Genomic DNA, 23,431 nt, shown 5'->3' with positions numbered 1-23,431 from the left:
TTAAGAAGTCAAACAGAAAAGCTCAAACTGGATATACTAACAAACACATTTCACCAAGTCATTGGTTACTTTGCTGATTTTCATAAAGCTCTTGTGTCCATCAGTGCAAATTTAGTATTAAGGCAATTATTTTGTTTTTTTTTTTACTATGTCTAGTAAGAATGAATTTTAACTGCTAGAACTAGCATTTGTTAGTGCTTGGGACACTTCACAGGTATCTTCTCTTGAATTTTTAAAAATGCAAACCTGTATCTGTTACCTAACAGCTGGAGACTTCATTTAATGTTTACATTTCACCTCTACAGTATATGAAAAAATATAGATACTTTTACAGACACACGTACAGCTGTGTCATCATCACAACACCCCGTGTCTGTGAGCAACAGGTATTGAAGACTCAAAATATGTGCAAGTTTTCCTCTGACTAGGCTAAGTTATTCTATTAAGCAAACTAAAAGAATGAGCATGTAATGAAGTGAACAGTTCCACTTTATTCGTGTTTAATACACACATATATACAGGGGGTGTGGGGAAGAGAGAGAGAGTTCTATTTAGGATATATTTAAAGATAACAAAAATATATTTAAAAATTAACCTAGACAACAATAACATAGTAATAAAAATCTATTACTGATCTCTCTGATAATGTAACCAGACTGAATTAAACCTTTTTGGGTAAAAACTTGGCCACAGACCTAGCACTGCAGTTAGAAGAAGCCGCAGTGGATAAAAAGACCACCCACTTTTCAATTGTTTGTTCTACCCAAACTAACTCTTTACAAAGATGCAGCAGTAACAACATTGCTTTAACAGGACATGCAATTAAACGGTTGTTGTTCTTCTAAATAAACTGGTCGGTAAACAGGATAAAAGAAACAGCTAATCAATAGCTCCCCAGTCAGTCCACAACACTCAAATTGTGCATCAATCAAAAGCTTCAGTTTCAGTGACACCTTTGATTATTTTCAATGGTGTTTAAGTGTGACCTAATTTCGACAGCTGGTTCCAGAAGTTGTCTAATGGATGTACTGCGATGGGACAGTAATGCCCTGTTAAACTGCCAGTATTCAAGTACACTAAAGCTCTCAATAATTTCAAAGAAAAAGGGGTGTGGGTGTGTGTGTAAAAAAAAAAAAAAAAAAAAAATGGACAGAGGAAAAATCTGTGCCTCTCCTAACTGTGGCTGGATTGTCTGCAGGCTGTAATGATCTGACCTGGACAGAAACCTTTCACGGCAGCACTTGAGCGCACAGGGGAGGGCGCGGGCAGCGCCCATTGATGATAACACCATTTTGTCAGGGGAAATAAATTCTGATCCCCAGCAGCTCCCCTGTTTCTGCCTGGGCCTCCTCCGGGCAGAGCTAATCCAGCCCACCCAGCTCAGGGGTACATGCTGTATTTCACTTATTTATTAAACATTACATGTATACACACACCCCAACCCATCCATACACCTCTCTTTTCATACACACACCCCCCGTTACCAGGTGATGTTCATCAGCAGATATAATTGGTCATTTCCTATATACGGTAACCAAACCAGTCTAAAGCATCACAAGGACTAAAGACGGACACGTGGCACTCTTACTGCTCAGCCTGCGAATGACCAGGACTTTTACATACATAAACAGGCTGTACTAACATGCTGCTTTAAGTGATGCTCCGTTTGCTTTTGAATACAAGATTAGTGCAACACAAGAAAACCCAGGCCCATATTGCTGTCTTCAGTTAACTTTGAGGGCAACAAGTGATTAAGACAACATTAAACTGAAGCTGAAAAATTAGAAAGTACAAAGATGATATTGCTAAAAAAACCAAACACGCACATTTGGTAAAGAATGTCACTATTTTAAATCAAAAAATATCCTAAGACTACTTTATTTCTAATAATTTAAAGTTGCACAGATACCAGTACCACATGCAATACAGAAGAACTGAGTTCTGCTACAAATGTTTTCAGATGCACAAAACCCCTTCTATCTGTAGTTACTAACTCCAGCAGCTCTTTCCCCAGCATCCCCAGAACAAGGGCTAGGTTTTGGCTCTGTCACTGCAACCAGACCTGCAGGTCTCCTAGGCTTGGCTCAGTTCTCCTTTTGCTTGCTGGGTGACAAAAACTTCCAGAAAAACACCTATACTCCAGGAAGGACAATGACTGTGTTTCCCCCACCCTCCTCCTCTCTGCAGGCTGAGCTAGGCAAGACCCCCAAGTATCCAGACAATTATCCAGACTAACAGAGTCTCTCCCTCCCTGACCTTCTCTGGTCAGAACATCACATTTTAATTGAAGTTTATTATCACATTTTCCATTCTGCTGCCAGGGTCAAATGGTGCTCTAGTGAGAAACCCTGCGAGATGATGCTGGTCTTGCCCTGGTACGGTGTTTCTCATTCATACAGGCCCCTGCTTAAGGGCTAGTTAAAAACATCTATCCCATTTAATCACTTTCTTTCCATCTGAAAAAGAAAGGACCCTGCTCTCCTGCTGTAACCACATCTTTTTGTAGCTCTAGGGAACAGTTTATGAAAGAGTTTAATGAAATCATCATAAAACATTTAGAGCCACCTTATTACTATTCCTTTGTGTGGCCCTGACAGAGAGCAATCTTTGAGAGAAAAAGCTTGGAGAAGTGAATTACACTTCAAAAAGGTACAAAATGGGAGAAGAAATGACAATTAATATTTTCTTTAGTCTTCAAAACTTAGGCATTTCCTAGAGCTATAAGGCCAAATAAACTGCCTTCTCTAGCAGCTCCTCAAGTAACAATTTATCTAATCAGCGTGGCAATCAAAGATGAGATTTTGTGTTTACTGATTGCACTAATCAAAATCACTTTTCAAATGCAGCTAATTGACAAGTTTACTGACTGAAATGAAAATCATAGATCAGATATCCTGTGCTGCAGAGACCAAATATGCCATTCATAGAGTATAGCCAAACCACACTTGACTCCCCAAGTTATCAGCACAGACAATTATTCATCAACTGAAAATTGGCACATCAAAGTCAAATCAGAGAACAACAGTAAGGAACACCCACAGCAGGCTCTTGAGGAAGAGATAGCACTCTGGCTGACCGCATTGCCCTTCTAATTTTACTTCATCATACATATAAAAACATAATACACAAAATGAAAAGTTGCTCTGCATCAATCCCATAAAATGTGGGAATTTTAACCACACCAGCTCTAGTTTTTCAGGAAAGCGTGGGTTCCAGATGCTTCCCAATCCAATTATGTCACAACATATAGCTCATGCCACAACACATAGCTGCTCTCTCACAATTATATAGCTGATGAACGTGACTCTGACATAAGAGATAACCTGCCCTGTTAAGAAAGCTCTGCATATGCCTTCCCATTCTTTCTATGTTTTAGTTGAAGGTACCTGTGCTTTGACAGACATTTGTGCTTAAACTGAAGGGGGTGACTGCAAAAGGCAAGAAAACAGCTGTGATGTCAGACCTAGGAACACCTTTTGGTACCCCTAGACAGAATGCCATCTGGGTGACATTGGCCCACATGCTTAATTCTGAACACAGATTTCCATCGGAGCAAATGCACTGTCCACACAGACTGTTCCTGTTCAACAAGAGGACTGCCACCTACAGAAAAGCTGCTGACACTTTCATCTTCACAGGTTTGCTTAATACTAGACCCACACAATCCATAATCCAGGATGTGTTATGGTGTCGGGGTATGGTCTGATTTGTAAAAGCATCCTTCAGCGTGAATGTCTGAAAGACTCATCTCAGAATGAGTCAGCAGAAATTTTGGACCACGACACTTGAAAGTATTCCTCTTACAAGGGTTTAAGCAAGTCTGACTCTACCTGGCAGAAGAGGAGTTAAGATGCACATGGTTCACTTGACACTGATAGTTGCAGGTGGCGTGGGCTGGGTCCTGACCCACCAGCCAGGCAGCAGGATACATTTCTGGGACTGCTAGGAAGCAAGCTGTTTTAATCTGCGCCCGTCCCACTGACTGGGACACCAACTGTTCTCACACCCTGGTTAAATAATGAGGCACTGAAAGAAAGACAATCTCCAAATACTAAGTCAACTGCTGCTGTAATGAGTTGTAAAGACTTGACACTGTAGTCAGTTTAAATCAGAAGTTAAGAGTTTAAGACTTCTGTCCTAGGACAGTTTAGCATCATTAGTGTAAGAGGAGAAGAAACAACAAAATTAACTGACAAAGACTACATTTGCAGCATGTTGCACTGTGGTCTCCCATGAAAACAGAGTGGCAGGAACCAGCTTCCCTACTTCGGGATGAAGAGCCCCAGAGAGCAACAGCAGGCGCACAACCCCTTGCTTTGTGAAAAAGCCTTTGTACGATGACTGCCGGTGGCGCATGAGGCAACCGCACCACAACGGTGGCTGGAGGGACCAGCAGGTTGACCTGGCATCTCTTTTTGCTGCACAAACAGCACAGGATCAACCTCTACCTAATGGGGAAAGAAAGCAGCATCAAGGAAAGTGGCACAACAAAAGGGAAAAAATCCCAAATCACCATCAAAACCAAAAAACCCACCCTGCTTTCAGATTTGCCCGGCACAACTGCAGAACAGCAACTAGGGATGCCTGAGGCAATTTGAGGGTGAGGAAGAGGCAGATGAGGGGAAGAAGGAATGCATGAAAGAAAGCCACCAGACGTTTTTTCTGAGGCCAATAGATGGACTGAGATTTCGTATCAATCGGTGGATTCAAGCCTCCTCAATCTGAAAAAATGATGACATTGGGGCATATTTGCATGTGAAGTGCTTGCCACACAACACAAGGTGCTCAGGTGCCATGAGGATGACAGCTTTTTAAGTACCTAACCAGCAAGATCAGCTCCATGTGAGGAAACCGCTTTGAAGTATTTTCCACAACATGTCAAGACTTGAGCTTCAGAAGACGCGAACAGCAGTATAGGGACTAGTGGGGTCATGAATACTTTCTCCAAAACCACACAGACTTTCTCTTTTTGGAGATTCATGCAAAAATGCAATACCTGTCTGGTAGTGCTGCCTTCCCATTTCCCACACTCTTCTTTTTAGACTGCACTTCTTGTTTGTTTAAAAAAAAACACTTGTTTTCCTTTAATCAAAGTTAATAGCTCCAAGCTTTCATATTCAATCCATCTCTCCACTTAAACCAATCTGATTCCTCACACAAGGAGGCTTCTGCACTCACTACTCAACTACACTTCACCGGCTTGGGACTGGACAAAATGTTTAACTCAGAGTGCCCATCAAAATTATTTACTGTTTCATGGGCAGCAGAAATACAAGTCATATATACAAAGGCTGACAGCCTCACTATGTAGTAATCTGGTCTTCTATATGTGACAAAATGTTATTCAAACTTTATCTGTGTCAGCTGTTTAAACTTCAAACACTTGCATAAATACAATATTGCAAGAATTCAGGTGAACAGTGAGAACTTCCTCCTTTAAAGCACTTTTTTAGGCAGTTTAGCCAAGTCTTCTCCTGTCTCAATCCCACCGTTACAGAAACATAGCTCCTGATCACAGGTGAAGAGACAGAACTCCGAACTAGCGCTCTTTTTGGGAGCCATTCGCACACGTAATTCCTTCCCAGGATGAAGAACTCCACTTTGGGTCACACAGTATTTACCTTACCCACTTCCACTGACCCACTTGTTCACCAAGCCAACAGCAGTGGCATCCCTGCCCTCCACCTCCTGTCAGAAGTTGCAACACCTGCTGCAGGCAGGAGAAGCCAATACAGGACTGTGAAATGGCAATTTCGGTTCAGTCTGGCATCTCAACACCACAGCTCTTCTGTCAGTCTTACAATCTCTGCTGATCTGCCACCATGCCTTGTGCATTAAATATTTTCTGTGGGCAGCATCCTCCTCTCATTGTTCTCTTCAGACACAAAGTACCAAGCTTCTTCTATGTCTGTTGATACTGGTGGTGTTGAGATTTAGCCACATACTGAATACATTCTGGATAGCAGACATTAGGACACCTTAGTAGACAAAGTGCTACCGGGCACAGTATTCAAAATGGGATCCCACTTACATTTACGTGGGATTTAAAATTACATTTTAGTACATTTCACTACAGTAGTTCCATAAAGGAAGAGCAATAGAAAAAAGCAACACAAGGTTGATGCAGATAGATGCCTGAATCTGTCTTTGTTTTTTATTTGTAACAGTGCAACAGACCAAAACAAAACTGTAGTATTTTTCAAGCTCCGAAATGCAGAAAGCAGAACTAACTTACTTGACAACAGTTTAGGAATCTGCTGCTGCCCACTCAGAAGTGGCCTGGCATACGGGTTCCCATAAGTTCCGAGAGGTACTGCATTGGCATACATTCCTGGCATCCCTCTTTCCCTTGGCATCGTATGGCTATTATGTGTAAGAAATGGAAAGGAAAAATAATAGGATGTTTTTATGAATGTCATCTTACAGCACAGCTGCTACCCAGCCCACCAAATGCCCCAGCTCTCTCCAGTGCATCAGTGGAGATGTGCACAAGCACGATGCAGTGACTCGCTTCCAGATCAGGGTCCCAGGCACACCACAAAGAAAGCACATGCTTTGTGAGCTGGTCCCAGAAAAATTTCTGGTTTCTATAGCAAGCCACAATAAGCAGAAATACACATACTTCCTGCAAACCGCTTAAAACTTCACATTCCCAAAAAAGTGAGAGTTGATAGAGATGCAGGATTTGCAAATATTGGTGTGTAAATGTCTGCCAGCTTTTTGCTGTTTTTTTCTTGTGCAGAACTACATTTGCATTAAGACTTGCTGCTTGTGGTGTCTGCCACCCTGGACAGCAATTTAATGAGACATCATATGTGATCAGTAACACAGCTATACTTTTTTTTATAACTATGCCATGGAAGAACAGATGATGGTTCACAAGTGCAGCACTGGAACAATTATGCTTTCCAACACATGAATGGGGGCAAGGGTGTAGCTTTTTCTCCTTACAGCTCCTCCAGAGCAGTAAGATGAAGAAGGTATTTTCCCTTCCTAAAGAGACACTCATGTTCAGTTGCTCATGGAGTTTAATTTTATACGCTGGTATTACAGTCTCCTTTAAACCATTCTCTTTTCTGGCTCCGAAAAACATAAGGCTCCTTGCACCCCCCAGTAAAGAAAAACATTTAATTTTATCTGTAATACATAACCCCAGCTCATTCTCTCATCCTGTGCTCAGAAGCATTCTCATACTACACTGCAGCACCTGAGAAAGTTACTTGGACTTTCAGAGAATTAATAAATAACAACTGTGGCAATGCCTTGAAAAGCAACAACCAGATTGTCTGGTGCTACACATGCCTCAAACAACAGTTTTTAAAACTTCATTTTTAAAAGCATAAGACTGTTATAAAGACAGGAATCTGTTTTAATTATTACTTGTGTGTAATATTCTCATTGTACCTTCTGTACTTCAAGTGAGTATACACCAAACAAGTTTAAAAAACCCAAAACAGCAGGAAAGCTAGTTAGAAATATTTAGTAGAAACACCTCACCCACCCCCACCCCCCACATCAAGAAGAATGCAAGACATTACCCCAAAATTATTGTAATATACAGTTTTCATCAACACTGAATGTAAATATCACATGCAAAAGTTTCCAGCATGGAACACCAGCACCTAATCTCTGACAGCCAATCTCTACCCCTTTGTTTCCTTTTTTTTTTTTTTTTTTCTTTCTTAATTTAAAAAGCAATAAAAGACTAGAGTCATTTCAGGAAGGCAGCCAGTAACAACGCCTCCAGTCTTACCTTAAAGTTCTAAATGCCGACTGGTCTAAATGAACTGGTTTTCTGTCTCTGTTAAAGCCAAGCTGTGGTCTCCAAGGTCTGCCATCATTGTTGTTTTTTTCCCAGTCTCCTGGCTTCAGGACTGGAGCAGGCTTCCTTTAATATTAAGATAGTTCCAGAAATACTTTTCGGAGCAAATACTCAGATGAATAAATGAAAATGGAATTATTTGAAAACTGACGAATGATACTTACTTTGCACCAGGTAACACTATAGCCTTGAAAACAAAGTCTTCATCAAATTGTGGATCTTTGAAAGAGATACTAGAAGAAAGTATTTGAGGATTAGGTTTACTTGATAACTCAGACAAACAAGGTGAAAAAGTAATTGCTGCTTTATTAAATGTGATGTACACAGCAGACAGGATTCAAGAACCCATGACTTAAATTGCAATGGGTATTCCCTGCATGTAGATATACTGATTATATTGAACTTGGATGTCTTGATTATTTTCCACAGGGTGACCTTTTTCCTCCCCTGTATCAATAGCCAGTCCAAAAGAAAGTTTAATGTCTAGAAAACAGTTAGTCCTATGTATGGTAATGAAACTATCTTCTGCAGACGATTGAGTACAAATCCTCTAGTCAAAGCACTGATTGTACTTGATTAAGTTCAAAGGCTGCCATGACACAGACAGGCAGGATATCAGCTTGCTATGCAGTCTACTCAAAAGCGTACACAACTTAGAAGTGGGATTTCCTGGGCCAGGGAGTTTTTATCCCGAAAGGCAGCTTTGCAGTTGTATGCAGCTGTATGCATACAATGTATGCAGTTGTACGTGTGTATGCAGCACAAGAGATATACACCTATTTTCAGTGACATCTTGCAGACCTTGCATTTTCACCTGTCTAGTATTAGACAAACTAATAGTAAATAGTAATAGAGCAAAAAGCAGCTGAAAGCTTAGTTTCTGCTGGTATGATGCATTACAAAGCAGTTTGGGTTTGCTCCAGAAAAATTCACACTCCCAGCAGTTCCAACTCCCCGCTGTAAGTATCCAGGTCTCAGGTAGGTCCCACCAGGGACATGTTTGAAGTACATGGCACCAAAATGCTTCCTGTTCTCTCACTACCTACCATATGATACAGAAAAATGCTTGGGATGCTGAGAAAGAGAAAAACAAGCAGCTAAGCAGAATAATCCACTCTTCCAGCTCAAACACATCTGTTTTTCAGCAGAGAATGAATGAGACTCAAAAGAAGGAGAATAATGATCCCTTGGAAAATTCAGCCAAAGTCACAAGAACTGAAGAGCAAAACCATGACTGCTCATACTATCTCAAAAGACAGGAAGAAAAATCCTTGCAACAGAGAAATGGACAGAAGCGTAGAACAATTCAAACCTCCTGACAGTGGCAGACAGAAAGCCAAAAACTACCTTTAACTCATTGCTCAAAGCAACTAAATCCTCATTTCAGAACATCCTTTCTACAGTATCCTGACAAGCCACAACTTGGCATTTCTTACTGCCTGTACATAGTTGTCCTACTTGAAGCAAGTTATGCCTCCTTGCCGGAAAAAATTATGCAGACAGATCACAAGTGATTTTCAGTGTCTCAAGTATCTTATGTGGCTCAAGAAGTGAAAGGTTACAGGCTCAAGCATTACATAGCTATTATACCATGCCAAATTAAGTGGGAACGACATACAACACACTAGATCTACAGAAATTTGCTGTCAAGTGCAAGAGCAATTAAAATCTTCTGTGACCACAAGATGCACTCTTGGAAACTCTGCATTGGTTTTATTCATTATGAAGTTCCTTATTATTCTCCCAAATACCACATTCAGGCAAGTTAGTATTACTCCTTTACTTCTTAAAGACACAAAGCTTATATTTTCAGGCATCCTATGGGAATTGCTAGGAATAAAAATGGGTCATAATCCAAGAGGCAAAAATCAAGAGCTGCAGGGCTGTCATTCAATATGCCATTCTGTCTCTGAGGTTTCACGCTCACTAACACTGGGGGTTTTTTAACTTAAAAGGCTTGCAAGTTCTGTAGATGTTCTTTGCTTGCCAAAGACCCAGAAGCCCCAACAGAGGGTGAGCAGAAAAGCAACAGCAGGTATTTCTGAGGGGATGAAACACACCTGGTTTGATGCATTGAGCAGCGACTATTTCGGACATCCCCATACGGCACGCCACTATGCACACTCTGACTAACCACCCTAACCTAAGCCCACTGGGTTACAACACAATAGCTTGGATTCAGCTCTCACAGAAAACCAGAAACGTTTAAAGTAAAAGCTTCAATTTTATTGAGATGGATTCTGTTGCAAAATCAACACCACAGAGCACCAGAATAAAAACTGCATTTTGCACACCATTGCATTAAAACCCAGTTTACTTACCTGACTGCAGAATTTTGTGCAAGATCACGCAGCATTGGAACAGGAGACTCCACTGTTCTGGTAAAGAGAAAAATCCCTGTCAAAATGTCATTTAACATATTTCTCACCATTTGCTCCACCTTCTCTGTTGCTACCACTCCTGTTTCTCTGTCAGCTAAGCCTGTGACACGTAAAAGGGATTTCAAAATTAACTTGCCTTTTCCCAAAATCAAATACTTCTATAAGCACTGGAATTGTTGAATCCTTATTTCTTAATGTCATTACTTTTGCAGCTGATCTGTGTGGATTCTCTAGTGTCTAAAAGTAGGTTCACACACTTCTCACTGCCCAGCAGCCAATTTACTTAGGACTAGTCTGCACCTTGGACACCTCCCTGTACTGCTAGGTGTTGATTATAACAAGTCAACAGGTTCTAAGAGGGCAGGAGAAGACCAGAAAGGCAAACATACATGCAGACACCATGAAGATGCAAACCTGCTTCACTAGGAAGAAAAAGGTTTTTAAGTAAAATAGAATACAATTCTAGCAGCTGTTTTACACAGCACCTAAAGAGTCTCCTTTCTAATTGAAATTTAATAGGCTGACACGCACTTGCATCTCAACTCTTTCCTTCCTTCCTCCAGAAAACTTTACCCCTTCAATTCAAGCAGACTAAAAACATGCTTAAGAAAATTATTCTGATCAATCCAAACCCAGATTTCTTTGTTCACCCTACTGTGCACAACTGTCACAGGCTCATGGTACACACAGAGGTCACAAACCGTACACATGTTGGCTGGATTTGATCCAAACCTTTTTAGCAGAGTAAGACTTATTTTGAAGAGGCAATATAAATGCCTGCTCATCTTCAAAGAATTCCTAGCAAACTACTTTCCTAGGTAAAAAACCCATCCATTTCTTACACCCTATCTAGCGAAGGCAAAGCCAGAAGAGTTTTCTTTTTCCTGCATTGCTATTCCCTCCAAGAACAGCTCTGACTTGCTCATATTCTCCACAAGCCATGACAAGAATAGAGAAATGTATATTAGTGAGTGTGACCTAGGATACATTATCTATCCAACAAAATCAGAGTGTTTGTGCATTTAATGCAAATGAGTTACTGAACACCTGCTTATGCCTCTAAGCAAGGTTAGATAAATGAATGCATATCCTACAATGCAAAGATGATACTGATAATTTCTCAAACTAAACGCATTATCTAGAAAACAAAAAATATTACCATTTTTTGTATGTGTAGCTGGTAACAGTCCCAAATTTAGTGCTAGAGCCCAAATGGAAACCAGCAAAATATAACTAATATATCTCTATCTGGATTTTTCTTTCATGCAATTAAGATTGGCATATAAAAAGCAGAGTTTTGGGGTTTTTTTTTGGTTTTTTTTTGTTTTTTTTTTTTTAAACAGCATGCACTATTGGAAGTTACATCAGACTGCATTAAATTAACATTCATAACACAAGCAAAGAGGCCAAAACAACATGGCCTTACTGAATAAGACTAATAGCAAACAGGACCTATATAATAAAAGTAGTAGTGATCAGTAAAGTTCAAACACTACTAAATACATAAGTCAGTCTTCCATAGATGAAATGACAAAAATTCATCAACAATTAAACACACACATTAGAGAACTTTAAAGATTTCTGATGCTGCCAAAAAAGCCTAGATCTGAAATAAAAAAAAAAAATAATTGCAGAATTAAAAAGTTTCACTTTCTTGGATTTTTACATATGCTGATGATAACACCACCTACTATGAAACTTCGCAGAAAGCATGTTTAGCCTCAAAACTAAATACACTGCCTTGTCGAGAATTTGAAGTTTCTCGTTGTGGGCACAAAGATATTTTTATTTAAATGTAGATATAACTGAAGGAAATGTCCTTTAGCATCAAACAATCCATTCCAGAAACCATACTCACTGATCTGGAAGAACGGCATTTTCATTCAGTGTAAGCTTTCCCTGGATTCCATAGCACAACTCTGGGGGTATATCCACTGGCTACGGAAAAAAAAATACGTTTAAGCTGAAGCACTTTATTAGACCTCCACCCTCACCATTTACGCAATCCCTTAAGAACAAATACAACCTACCTCTGTATTTTTGGTCTTGTACTGTTCCACAATAAAGTCACAAAGTGGATGGTGTTTTCCAACAAAGAGAACATCACCACCAAGGCTATTTCTTCTGCCTAGAAAAGATGAAGACAATGGGGTAAGAGTTCAGAGCAAAGAGGGAAGGAAGGAATACAGAAGACCAGCACACCGCCCTGTTGACATCTCCACAAAAGGAAAGCTTCATTGTGATTTAGGAGAAAGCTCTGAACCCTCCTTCAGAGTGTTGGAAAGACAGTGTCTCTGCTCAGAACAGTATGTCTCTGGTCACAAGGGTAGCTGGCAGTCAGTAAATGGGAGTCTTGTCTTTAATGGGAGGAAAGCTGAATTTAGAAAGTGATGTTGAAAATACAGACAGGCTGGGCAAAAAAAACCCAAACCAAAACAAACCAAAAAAAAACCCAAAAAAAGAAAAATGAAACCACCCCCTTGTGCTGCTCCATGCCCAAGCAGTTTACCTGCAAGAACCATCTATTATTTTTGTACAACAGAGAAAGTAGCACATATATTTGCCTATATAAACTGAACTTGAGGCTTCACATATAACCAGGCACAGCCAGCCTACTGGTCAGAACAGCCAATACACCTATCAAGTTTTACCAACACTAACCTTGGAAACAGAGTTTATTCTTTTGATTGCCACATACTCATCTAACAAGGACTTTAGCAGCATATACTGGTAGAAGCTTTTTATACAATTAACCTGCCATCTAATTTTCAGGTTGTCTTACAAAGATCTACTTGAGTAAAAGAAAAGTGGAAGCTACAAAAACAAACCTGTGGAGGATCATTCTAATTACCAGCACCATCCATGAAGAACAGGCTACAGACTGCCATAGTTCAATTCATCCAAATGTCTATCATACCTTGCTCATTTAGGGTGAAACAAAGGTAGTAACAAGTTGTTAACAAAATATCACAATTCTTACTTTCTTCAGGAGTGAGGTCAGGGTAGACTTCTTCCAGGGCAGCTCTAAGGCGTCGCTCATCAACAAATGGCAATAATGCAACACCTAGCAAAACAAAACTTTTTTTCAGCACTTGTTGAAACAAACAAAAACCCCCCCAAACAAAACCACACTAAAAATAAACAAAAGAAACCCCCAACACACCCAAAAGACACTAGCATGGAAAGGTCCGGTAGATTCTAACCCAAGAAACAACTGTTGCATCAGTCACAGAAAAGAAAACCCTGCATTTTCAGAGGCTGAGCCTACATGTTTAGGGAAAAACAGTTCAGTGCTACTGCAAGTTGAAAAGGGAAGCTTCTCTCCAAGCACCACTCCATCCTCCTCCTTCTCCCAGTCCCAGGCACCGGGAAGCAGTAACCTCTACCCTCACCTGTCTCATTTAGGACCAAGATGAGCTCAGTAAGACAGTCATTATTTGTCTCATTTGCTACAGTTACTCCCCTGACAGAACTCAATACTACTTTATTCAAATTAATTTATTAAGAGACAACAATGGAAGAAACCACTCCAATTTCAGCAATGAGGTGATAGAGACACTATCCATTAGGGACTATTCATACCAACTATTAATTTTACTCTGAGATAACACAGAGGCTCTTCTCGGGATCAAAATCCTTCACTAAGCAGCACAGCTCAGAGCCTACTCGATCACACTGAATGAAGCCGAGAACAGCCTTCCCTGGTATGCTCCTGGATATGTTTTCTTCTACTATAAAATCAAAAAAGGCACTAAAAAATTTAATATGAAAATTCTTCAAAGATTTGCTCCCGTCAACCTTATTATCAGTCACAACCTAAAGTAATTATTTTAGTTTTTATCTCCCTTACCACAAACATTAGAGCTTTTCCTGACCAAGATGACAGCAAAGGATTTCTACTAAACCAATATTTAGAGTTTCATATTTGTGCCTGTACCAGTTCTACTGGCAGGCAGATCTCCTACACACTTGTTATCACTAAGGTACAACATTCACAGAGACTTCCACAGACTTAAGATTCTTGATCTAAAAGTTGCTTTGCCTGAAACACTTTTGCTTCAGAAGTTAGATCATTACATGGCTTTATTAAAACAAATACCCTTGTCCTAGGGCTAAAGGAAAGGAGGCAACCTAAAACTCTACCTGAAGTGTAATTATACCAGAAGCTCATATGCTCTCCTAACAAAATCAGTTTGGAACAAACCATAAGTAAACTGTTAAATATGTCAGAAGTTTGAGTCAGAATTTTATTTAGCCTACTGTAAAATAACAAGGAGCAGAGCTGTACAGCCTGCTGTCATCAACCTCACAAACAAGAAATCTGCACTGTCCCTGCTTGTAAGTATGAGGATAATCTTCACACACCCTGACTACTGCTTTATCAAAGACAGCACCAGACCTCAGCCATGTTTGAATTTCAGCTGGAACATAACTACCTGTGAACGGGAACAGTGATAAGCCTACCCTGGAAAACAATTTATTTTCACCTTCACAACACACTGGTAGAATGACAACAAAACAGAAAGTGTTCATAACGTAGGAGATTGCAAAAATGATCCATGCTGAGCTTTCAGAAGCATAATCACATCTCTAAAAGGAAGACCTTCAAACATGTCATTAAGAGGACAAGGTATACTAGATGCTTTTAACCAAGACAGTCTGTACTTCCAGCTTGCAATATATTTGTTTCACAACCGCCTCTTAAGTATGAGAATTCCAGATGTTAATCCAGAACAAAGAGTTTATAATGCAATTAAGCATTGAATGAATCAAAAATAACTTTGCAGGCTGCTGAAAGCATGCGGGAGCTACTTAAAACATTACTGCTTGAAACTATGGACTTGAAACTGGACAAAAGGACTAAGGAAAGTTGCCAGAATTACCACAGGGATAAGTAAGAGCTTTAATTTACAGAGAGAAAACTTGTTATGCAACACTGCTCATAATACCTAGGAATATTCTCTTTGATTTTGGAACACTGTCCTGAGTAAGACACTTGTGTGTCTAACTGTGGCTATTTCAAAGCATTGGTGAGCTGCCTTGCGGCAGGCCAGGGAGGGAAATCACAGAACTGCTGATGTCAGCAGGAACCTCTGGAGATCACCTAGCCCCCACCCCCTGCTCCAGCATGGTCATGGCTGCTCAGATTGCCCAGGACCACATCCAGCTGGCTTTGGAATATCTCCAAGGATGGAGACTCCACAGCCTTGCCAGTCAACATGTTCCAGTGTCTGACCACCCTCACAGTAAAAATGTGCTTTCTTACACTCAGGTGGAATTTCATGTGTTTAATTTTGTGCCCAAATAATTATTTATACCTGTAACTGAGATGTTACACTATTGCCTGAGCAGCATAACCAGCCACAAAATTTGGCAGACCTTTAATATTCTCTAAAGAAAGAAGCTGCATTAAATACTATAGCTGCTTTTTCATTCTCTGTATGCATCCAAGTATTTCTATATTCCCCAAAGCATTTTTCGCCAGGTACTAATGAGCCACTGATTGAACAGAACAAGATCCATTAATTAAATGCAAAGAAGACAAAAGACAATTACACAGTAAGCCTGATCAAAACAGAAAAATGATTAATCTAGTTCAGGACAAATTAAAAAAATCTAGAATGACTGCTGAAATTACTAATAATCCTTGCCAATCCTAAATCAGTTACTGAACCATAAGTTGTTCTCCATACTGATTTCTTTTCAAAAATATACCTGCTGCAAAAATACTTCTCCCACACACCAAGTAACACAAGTTACTTGTGTGACTTGGCGCATCATTATCTCACCAATTTTCCATTTTCTTCCTAGTTTTACACAGATTACAACAACTAAGGTCAGTATATTATAGCTCAAAAAAGAAAGTTGAAATGTCACCTTGCCAAGCATATTTCTTCCCATTTAAATCAATAGCAAAATCTTCAGGGTAGAAGTCAATTATGCTTGATTCCTGTATGTGAGAAAATAAAAAAATAATCATTAAAGCCAATTATGAATTTGACTCAGAATGCCATGTAGTACCATACTTCACAGAGGGTGAGCAAACAAAGCTAAGGAGGATACAAAGGACTTTGACTAATAAAAACATCTTTTACTAAACGTCTTTAAACACGTATAAAGTGTGGTAAGGCACTTCCATCAGAATGAGAAATTAAGCAGGACAGAATGATTCCAGATAAGTGGATTAATGTGTTTGCTCCCCAATTACATTTTGCAAGGTGTCTATAAGAAAGTAAACAATCTTACTAAAAAGAAGAGTAAAACAGTCAGGAAATAACTTTTCTCACTGAAACATCTGAATTCAAAGAGCCACTTTTAAGGATCTTTGAAGAATCTCTGCAATCTACCAAAAATGTTCCCTCCTGGTCTCTTATTTTTCTGCCTGAAGTAAGAAGCAGTGAGTCACGCCCACACAACTGCAAGATGACATAACCTTACAGGGGGGAATACAACAAGGACTCCTACCGGATCTGTCATGAGTTTCCTCCATGTTGGTGGCAGAAAATTCCCACTTGCAGCTGGAAATACTCCCATGAGTTGTTCAAGAGGCTTAAACTGTTGAAATTAAACAAGCAGATGTAGGGCATTTCTAATGAGCTGTTAAATCATAACTAAATAAATACGTAAATAAAGATGCCCTACCGGTTTGGAGCCTTTCTCAAAATCTGAAGGCATGTCTGCAATACCCTCAAAATCAGAAGCAAATGGAGCATAGTGAAAAGGGTAATACCAGTTCCAGGATGCACAGCCCTAGGATAGAGAAACAAAAATCAACAAATCAAAAAAGAAAAAAAATAATCACATAGCCCAGTCACAAAAGGTGACAAAATTTAGCCCAACAACAACCAGGAGAAAGAGGAGTCCCAATGATTAGAAAAGAAAGAGCTCTGGCCTCTAAAGGTACTCTGGACTTCAGGTTGGGACTTAACTTTTCATAGCCAGACTAGAGCGAGTGAATTCACTGGACAGTGAATGGAGACCTCGGGCATTTCCTCAGCAGCACAGAACAGTGGATAGACTTCTATGCCAAAGTACTCTTGCTATCTGCTAGGTTTGAGTCAGTAAGGGAGACAGTCAAAGAGACAGGACCTAGCACCAGAACGACACAAAAGACCTTAAAGCAGAATCTTAAACTTATCTCATGCCTTTTTCCTCCCCCCGAGAAAAAACATACACGCATGTGCACAAAGTCTAATAAAACCAAGCACAAGTTTTCTTGCAAAGAGTAGGAAATCACAGTCTATCCACACAGGTAACCAGTCCCTGGGGCTAAGCTGAGGAACGTGTAATAAACGGACACATTTTCAACTTGTGTAAACAGTTTCTACTACTGTTTTTCAATGCAAAATCCCACTGCTAACTTGGGAATATGGGAGACCAGAGAACCCTGACAAGGGTTTCACGCCACAAGGTGTGAAAACGTGAACACTATTTGTTGCAGGTTAAAAAAGTATTCTGGTTTTAACTGTTACTTTTCTGTTCAGTACCAGCACTAATACACACTTTGAGTAACATTTTGCTTTTCCCCTCTTCATCCTGAATATTGGGAAATACAAAGTGCATTCACTTGAAAGACAGAAAATAATCCTCAAAAAGGAGAAAATAAAGTAAACTCAAAACACATCAGAACAATGCATTTTGTAAAAGAAACGCAGCTCTAGAAGGTCTAAGTCAAGTTTTCACCTCCTCAGCTATTTTTCTTAGCAGTACCACTTGAAACAAAAGCCTACTATTTTGACTTCCAATTCTGAATTAGCAAATGTCAATGAGGCTCCTCCAGCGATATTTTTGGTATAAAATTATTGAGACTGTAATTATTAGATGTAATTCTTCATATGGTTTCAGTATGTTTCAAAAGCCAGGTGGATTGGTTTCTTTCTTTATTTTTTTCTTTCCTGTTTCCCCCCCCCCCCCTCCAAACAGATGTTTCCACTAGTGGAACGCGTGCTCTGCATTATTACCTTTTTATAAGAATAGAAAAGCACATACCATATTCTGTCAGAAATTTTATGGACAATAAGCAATGATTATTGGAAGCAATTGTTATTATGGTAAAAAGAAAAACCAAAAAACCCTCAAGCAAGCCTATTTTGAAATTCCCCCAGTCCGAACAGCTTCCTAATCTAACTTCGATATGGGAAGAAAGTGATTTGACTGCTGCTCCATACCAGTACAACAGACTGCCCATGTATAGCAGGTTACAGTATCTTGCCTACACATAGTCCTGTTAATGCAAGTACAAACAGCAGCACATGCAAGTACTTCACTGCTGCACTATTTTAAGTCTGCAATGTAATTTTTACGAGGTCTAGAGAGAGACTTCCTTCTTTTTGAGTAATCTGAATACGAAGCAAAATGGCAAAAACGAAGGCCTAAACATTTAGGTACTTCATTAAAGTTTCCCTTTGGAACATTTCTAAATCAGAAAATATTTTCTGTACAGTCACTTTTCCTTGAAATCTTATTGGCAGTCCTCAGTTTTCTTGAGAGCAGCATGGTCCTGCCCGAAGTCTGAAGCTGTCAACCTCACAGATTCACTTTCTTTGCAGCTGTAATCACTTATCACTTCTATACGCACTGGTCCCTTCAGCCAGAACGTCCACAAACTCAGAAGGACAAGGAGTCACCTACGTACATCTCAGTAACTAAACTGGTTTTACCACCTGGACTGCAGAGTGTTGCCTAGGGGCTTGCCCATATTGTTTTAAGTTTGGTAGGTGCCTGTCTTCCAGCTCCTACACATTCAAAGCCACAAATCTCTCAGCAGTGCACATGCAAACACCACCCCGGTTTGAACAGTTGTAAAAGCACACGATATCTGCACAAGGCCATGGCCACTGATTGCAAAGGAATAAATGCACACCCCACGCATGCTTCTTTGCATAAAACAAAGTTAACTTTACAATCTTCAAATGAGTATAAATATTTTGGCCACCTCACAAATATCTCAGTTTTGGCATAATACTCCCTTCCTATAAGCCCTTCAGTTGCCCTTAAAATTCAGACTGCCTTTTGCAGTGGTTTTGTACTACTGCACCACTGAAGGTCACACTGACAGTTTTCCAGCCAGCAGACACCTACCGCTCATCTGAATATTCATTTACACACTTTGGAGACATACGGGCACATATAGAGTTCTAAGAACGTATTTTACCATGGTTAGCGGGAAAACAGTTTGCTTTCAGCAGACCTTGACTGTGCACAGGGTCACGGGAATTTCCACCTATAAAGGTGTCCAGGTGACATTCGACCTCGGCAAAAGGAGCTACTCAAAGGTGAGGAGAGCTCAGCTCCCCTGCACATCAACTGCAACAGACTTGCAAACCTAACTGATACAGTGGAAGGGAAGACTCTTCCTTTTTGTTCTAAGGGGAAGAGTGGGGAAAGGAGTACACATTAAAATAAACTAACTTTAAGACTGCATAGTTTTCTTGCAGGCATGTGAGGTATTTGCCCTGCCTGTACTCCAATTTGGACAGATGTGAGCTACCTATGAAAAGTGTGCAGTGTTATCAGTGTGGCACTGTGTTCAAGATACAAAGCTCTGCTGAGACAGATAAAACTTCACTGGCTCAAGCACATTCTGTTCCCAGGTCACACACAAAATACAACTTACTTTGTCTTCAGGGCATGAAGCTAGTTATTAACGATCGGTGCAACAAGCCCCAATATGTCTAACCAATCTCTTGCAATCTGAAATCTCAATTATCAAAATATTTAAATCAGATACAGATTACTTCAATCACTATACACTTCATGTAGACCACTACAATCTATGGAGGAGACTGACAACTCTGTTCCGTTCAAATTCTTACTAGCATTTCACAGGCTTTGTCCCTTGTTCACTCATTTAGTCATCTGCAATTTCACTATGCATGGTTATGTATTGCAAAGGAAAAATATGCATCAGCCCTTAATAAACTAACAAGTGCTGTTACTGTATGTGAGAAACAAAAAATGCATTCAAATCTTGAGTGCCACGTAGAATGAGCACCCACTTATTTATATCATAAAAAAAAAGCACTGCTTTCCAAAAATGAGCAATGGATAATTATTATTTCCTGAAAAGAAATAGGGTACAGATGCAACAGAAAACTGAAGTTTCAAGAAGAAATTTAAGTACCTGATAATAGTATCTGAGAACCCAGCAAAGCCCTTCTACATAGGACTGTACAACTTTACGACGGAATTTCTCATCAGAAGCATCAACATCAAATTTGTTTTTATAGTAGCGCTGTTTCCAACCAGTTTCCCATAACCTGCATAACAAACACAAATAGATGTCAATATATGCACATTTACATATCTGAATTAAAATATAAGCTAAAGTCGCTTGCTACTTCAACTCCCATTTTTATACAACTGAAGTGAAAGCATAAAAATTAATACTCAACAGCAAGAGAATAAAATTTGATGGTTGGCATCACACAAAATCCAGATGAAATTCTGAAGCTACCACCCTGATAAATAGGTCTTCAAAGTACTTGTTAGGAACAGGGTAGCTTTTCAAACCTCTGCCTGCTGCTGTCAGGATTTTCCAGAACAGTATCGCTCCTGGTTGGCAATTTTACCTCTCTTATCAGGAATCTATTACCAAAACTGCCGTATGAACTCTATTCTTTAACTCTTCCAACCACTAGAAAGAGAACAAACTCTTTCCCTTCCTTATTTAATCTACCCTAGGCCAAAATCTTAATCTTATTGGAATATCTTTTCACATCAGGTTCACTCCTCTATTCTCAGTACCCCTCTCAAGCAGAAAAGATAGTTTCCCAGTTAATCAAAATGAAAAAGTAAGAAAATAAATAATAAACAACAGAAGCTTGATTTCCATATTCCATTGCTGTTCAGACAAGCTACGATTACCAGCAGAATTACTGCAACTCAGGGATCCCGTGCTTGCTGACTCACATCAGTCTAGCTCCCTTCTACACAAGGATCTTCAACCTTTCATGCCAGAAATGGATATTGGAGCCAAAAGAGCACCAATCTCAGGCACCATTTATCCTTACTTCATGCAGCTCCCCATTATGTCTGTCTACAGATGGGGCAGGGGAAAAAGAGCCATTTGCTCATGTGACATACAAGCATCTGAATCTCTCAGCTCTACTGTATAATTTAGGAAAAAAGTGAATAACGCTCTATATTGTGCCACATTTCAAGCAAGATCATTCCATGAAGACTAACAGTAAGCCCAGACCATAGGCTCCTCAAAAACCTGACAAGGCAGCAGGAATAGAGCTGTGGGGGGCATGGGCAGCAACAGGGATTGCTGTCTACAGACTCCTGACCTTTTCATCCTTGGCCATTTTATCCGCTTGCTGCATCTGCTGTGTTCCCTGTCATTCAATAGGTGACACGTAAATTCTGAGAGAACAGTTGTGCCACAAGCAAGAAGCCATTAATATGCACAAAATTCTTAGGACTAACAACCTGAAGTGACACGACAATCTTGGGTGAAATCACAGTTCAAATCAGACTGCCATCTACAAAGGCAGTTTAAGTAATAGAAAGATAAAGCTCGACTTAACATTTGGTTCAATCATGATATCATGCTTCAGAACTGACCTCCCTCATAGAACTATTTGGTTTGGGGTTTTTTGTTTGTTTATGGTTCGGTTTGGTTTTTGGGTTTTTTTTTTTTGTTTTTTTTTGTTTTTTTTTTTTTAAATTTAAACCTATTAATCACCAGAGTTCATGCATTCTCTACACATCTCTCAAAGTTCATGTGACTTTTGGCATTCAAGTGAACTAGAGTAAAGCAAATTACAAATCTGATTTAGAAACTAGTTAAATCAGATAATCCCTTAATAATGGTGGGGCTTTGAAATAGAATTTAATTCCCAACAATTCAAAACTTGGCATTATCACAGCCAAAACCAATTGTGCAAGATCTCTTTCCACAAAGGCTGTCACCACTTTAAATTACATACAGAACCTAAAGCACACAAGTAACCTGCGAGGCCAACTCCAACTTCACTTGTCAGAATCTCGCAGAGCAATAAATATAGCGTGTGAAGCCTTTAAGACAGCAAAGATCAATCAACGCTTTTTTACATGACACATGTCCTTCTGGTTTTGGAAAAAAGATCATCCCTTGCTTCTGTTTCAAATTAGTTGCCCAGTACAGGGATGCTTTTAAAAAATCTGACCTGAGCTAGTTCAAAGTTTCAAACTGATGAGGAGGTAGAGAAACCAAGACATATTTTCAGGACTAAGAAAGGAAGGTGAGCAAGGACAGAGCTACTTGCATTAAGTCTTGAAGGACAGAGTCAAGAATGTCTGCAGCCTATGAGCATCTGACCCTAGGAGCTCCATGGCAGCTAGACACTTGCATAAATTTCAAAAACCTTTTCTGTGAGGTAACAAAAACCAATCTGCTAGTTGACTAGAACTATTTATTCTAGTTTCAAAGTCATCTTAAATATAAAATGTATCTTTGCAGACAACTTTGCTGCATCTAATACCTTTATGCAGTTGTTTTTACCTACAATGAGAAGTATAAAATTAGTTTCCACTCAGAAAAGGATCTGAATAAGTATTCTGAGCTACAAAAGAGCTTAACTGCAGATGAATGTAGCATTTGGTTTTGCTTGACAATACCAACCCTGTCAGAACTATTGCTACTCATAAATCACAGCGGTTCATTCACACCGGTTGTTATAAGACTATTAAAGTTTCTTAGAGAACCTCTTCTAAAATTCAAATGGAAAGTAACTTTTAAATGTACACTTTAAAACCCAGACTCAGACAAAAATTCTGCTTGATTGATTAAAAAACCCTATCGATCCATTCAGATCTGCACCTATAGGAAAGAAAGTAAGGATAAGAGCTAGAACACATCATATTGGAAGATCTGACAGGCTGCATGTCACAAACGTCACAGTAACTGTTGGACACTAGTCATCAGTACTTCACAATGAAGTAACCCTTACTGTTTTCCCATGTCCACTTACCTTCCCTGACGCTACAGGAAACAAAAACCTACTGGTTGCATTTATTAGCGCAGAACCTTTAACAAAAAACTGTAAGGGTCTTCATCCTCAACTTAAAAGGCGATAGCTTGATTTAAACCTTTGACAAATGCAGACTCACTGGTAATTCGCTGTCAGTTAATTCTCATAAAATTCCTATCCCTTAATCATCTAGGGATCAGCCATCCTAAGGCATTTAAAGAACTCGTCATAGACAAAACAGGGTTTGCTACAAATCAAAGATGGAGGAAAGC

General features: G+C 39.6%; 1 protein-coding gene across 3 annotated transcripts in view; it reads right to left on the bottom strand.

Moving 5' to 3' along the window:
* Window positions 1–23,431, bottom strand: part of XRN2 (5'-3' exoribonuclease 2) — a 52,544-nt gene that overhangs the window by 11,481 nt on the left and 17,632 nt on the right. For all 3 annotated transcript variants that reach the window (XM_055815881.1, XM_055815883.1, XM_055815882.1), the window contains exons 17-27: window positions 20,327–20,462; window positions 16,846–16,953; window positions 16,669–16,758; window positions 16,081–16,153; window positions 13,184–13,267; window positions 12,234–12,331; window positions 12,062–12,141; window positions 10,144–10,200; window positions 7,987–8,055; window positions 7,754–7,888; window positions 6,236–6,363 (exon numbers count right to left, since the gene is read on the bottom strand). In XM_055815881.1, coding sequence (XP_055671856.1) covers window positions 6,236–6,363; window positions 7,754–7,888; window positions 7,987–8,055; window positions 10,144–10,200; window positions 12,062–12,141; window positions 12,234–12,331; window positions 13,184–13,267; window positions 16,081–16,153; window positions 16,669–16,758; window positions 16,846–16,953; window positions 20,327–20,462 — 1,058 coding nt within the window. The remainder of the gene's footprint in view (window positions 1–6,235; window positions 6,364–7,753; window positions 7,889–7,986; window positions 8,056–10,143; window positions 10,201–12,061; window positions 12,142–12,233; window positions 12,332–13,183; window positions 13,268–16,080; window positions 16,154–16,668; window positions 16,759–16,845; window positions 16,954–20,326; window positions 20,463–23,431) is intronic.

Source organism: Falco peregrinus, chromosome 11 (assembly GCF_023634155.1).
Source record: "Falco peregrinus isolate bFalPer1 chromosome 11, bFalPer1.pri, whole genome shotgun sequence".
In the NCBI taxonomy this organism is placed as follows: domain Eukaryota; kingdom Metazoa; phylum Chordata; class Aves; order Falconiformes; family Falconidae; genus Falco; species Falco peregrinus.
Note: the sequence above shows the minus strand (reverse complement) of the source record. Positions and strands in the feature narration are given on the sequence as shown.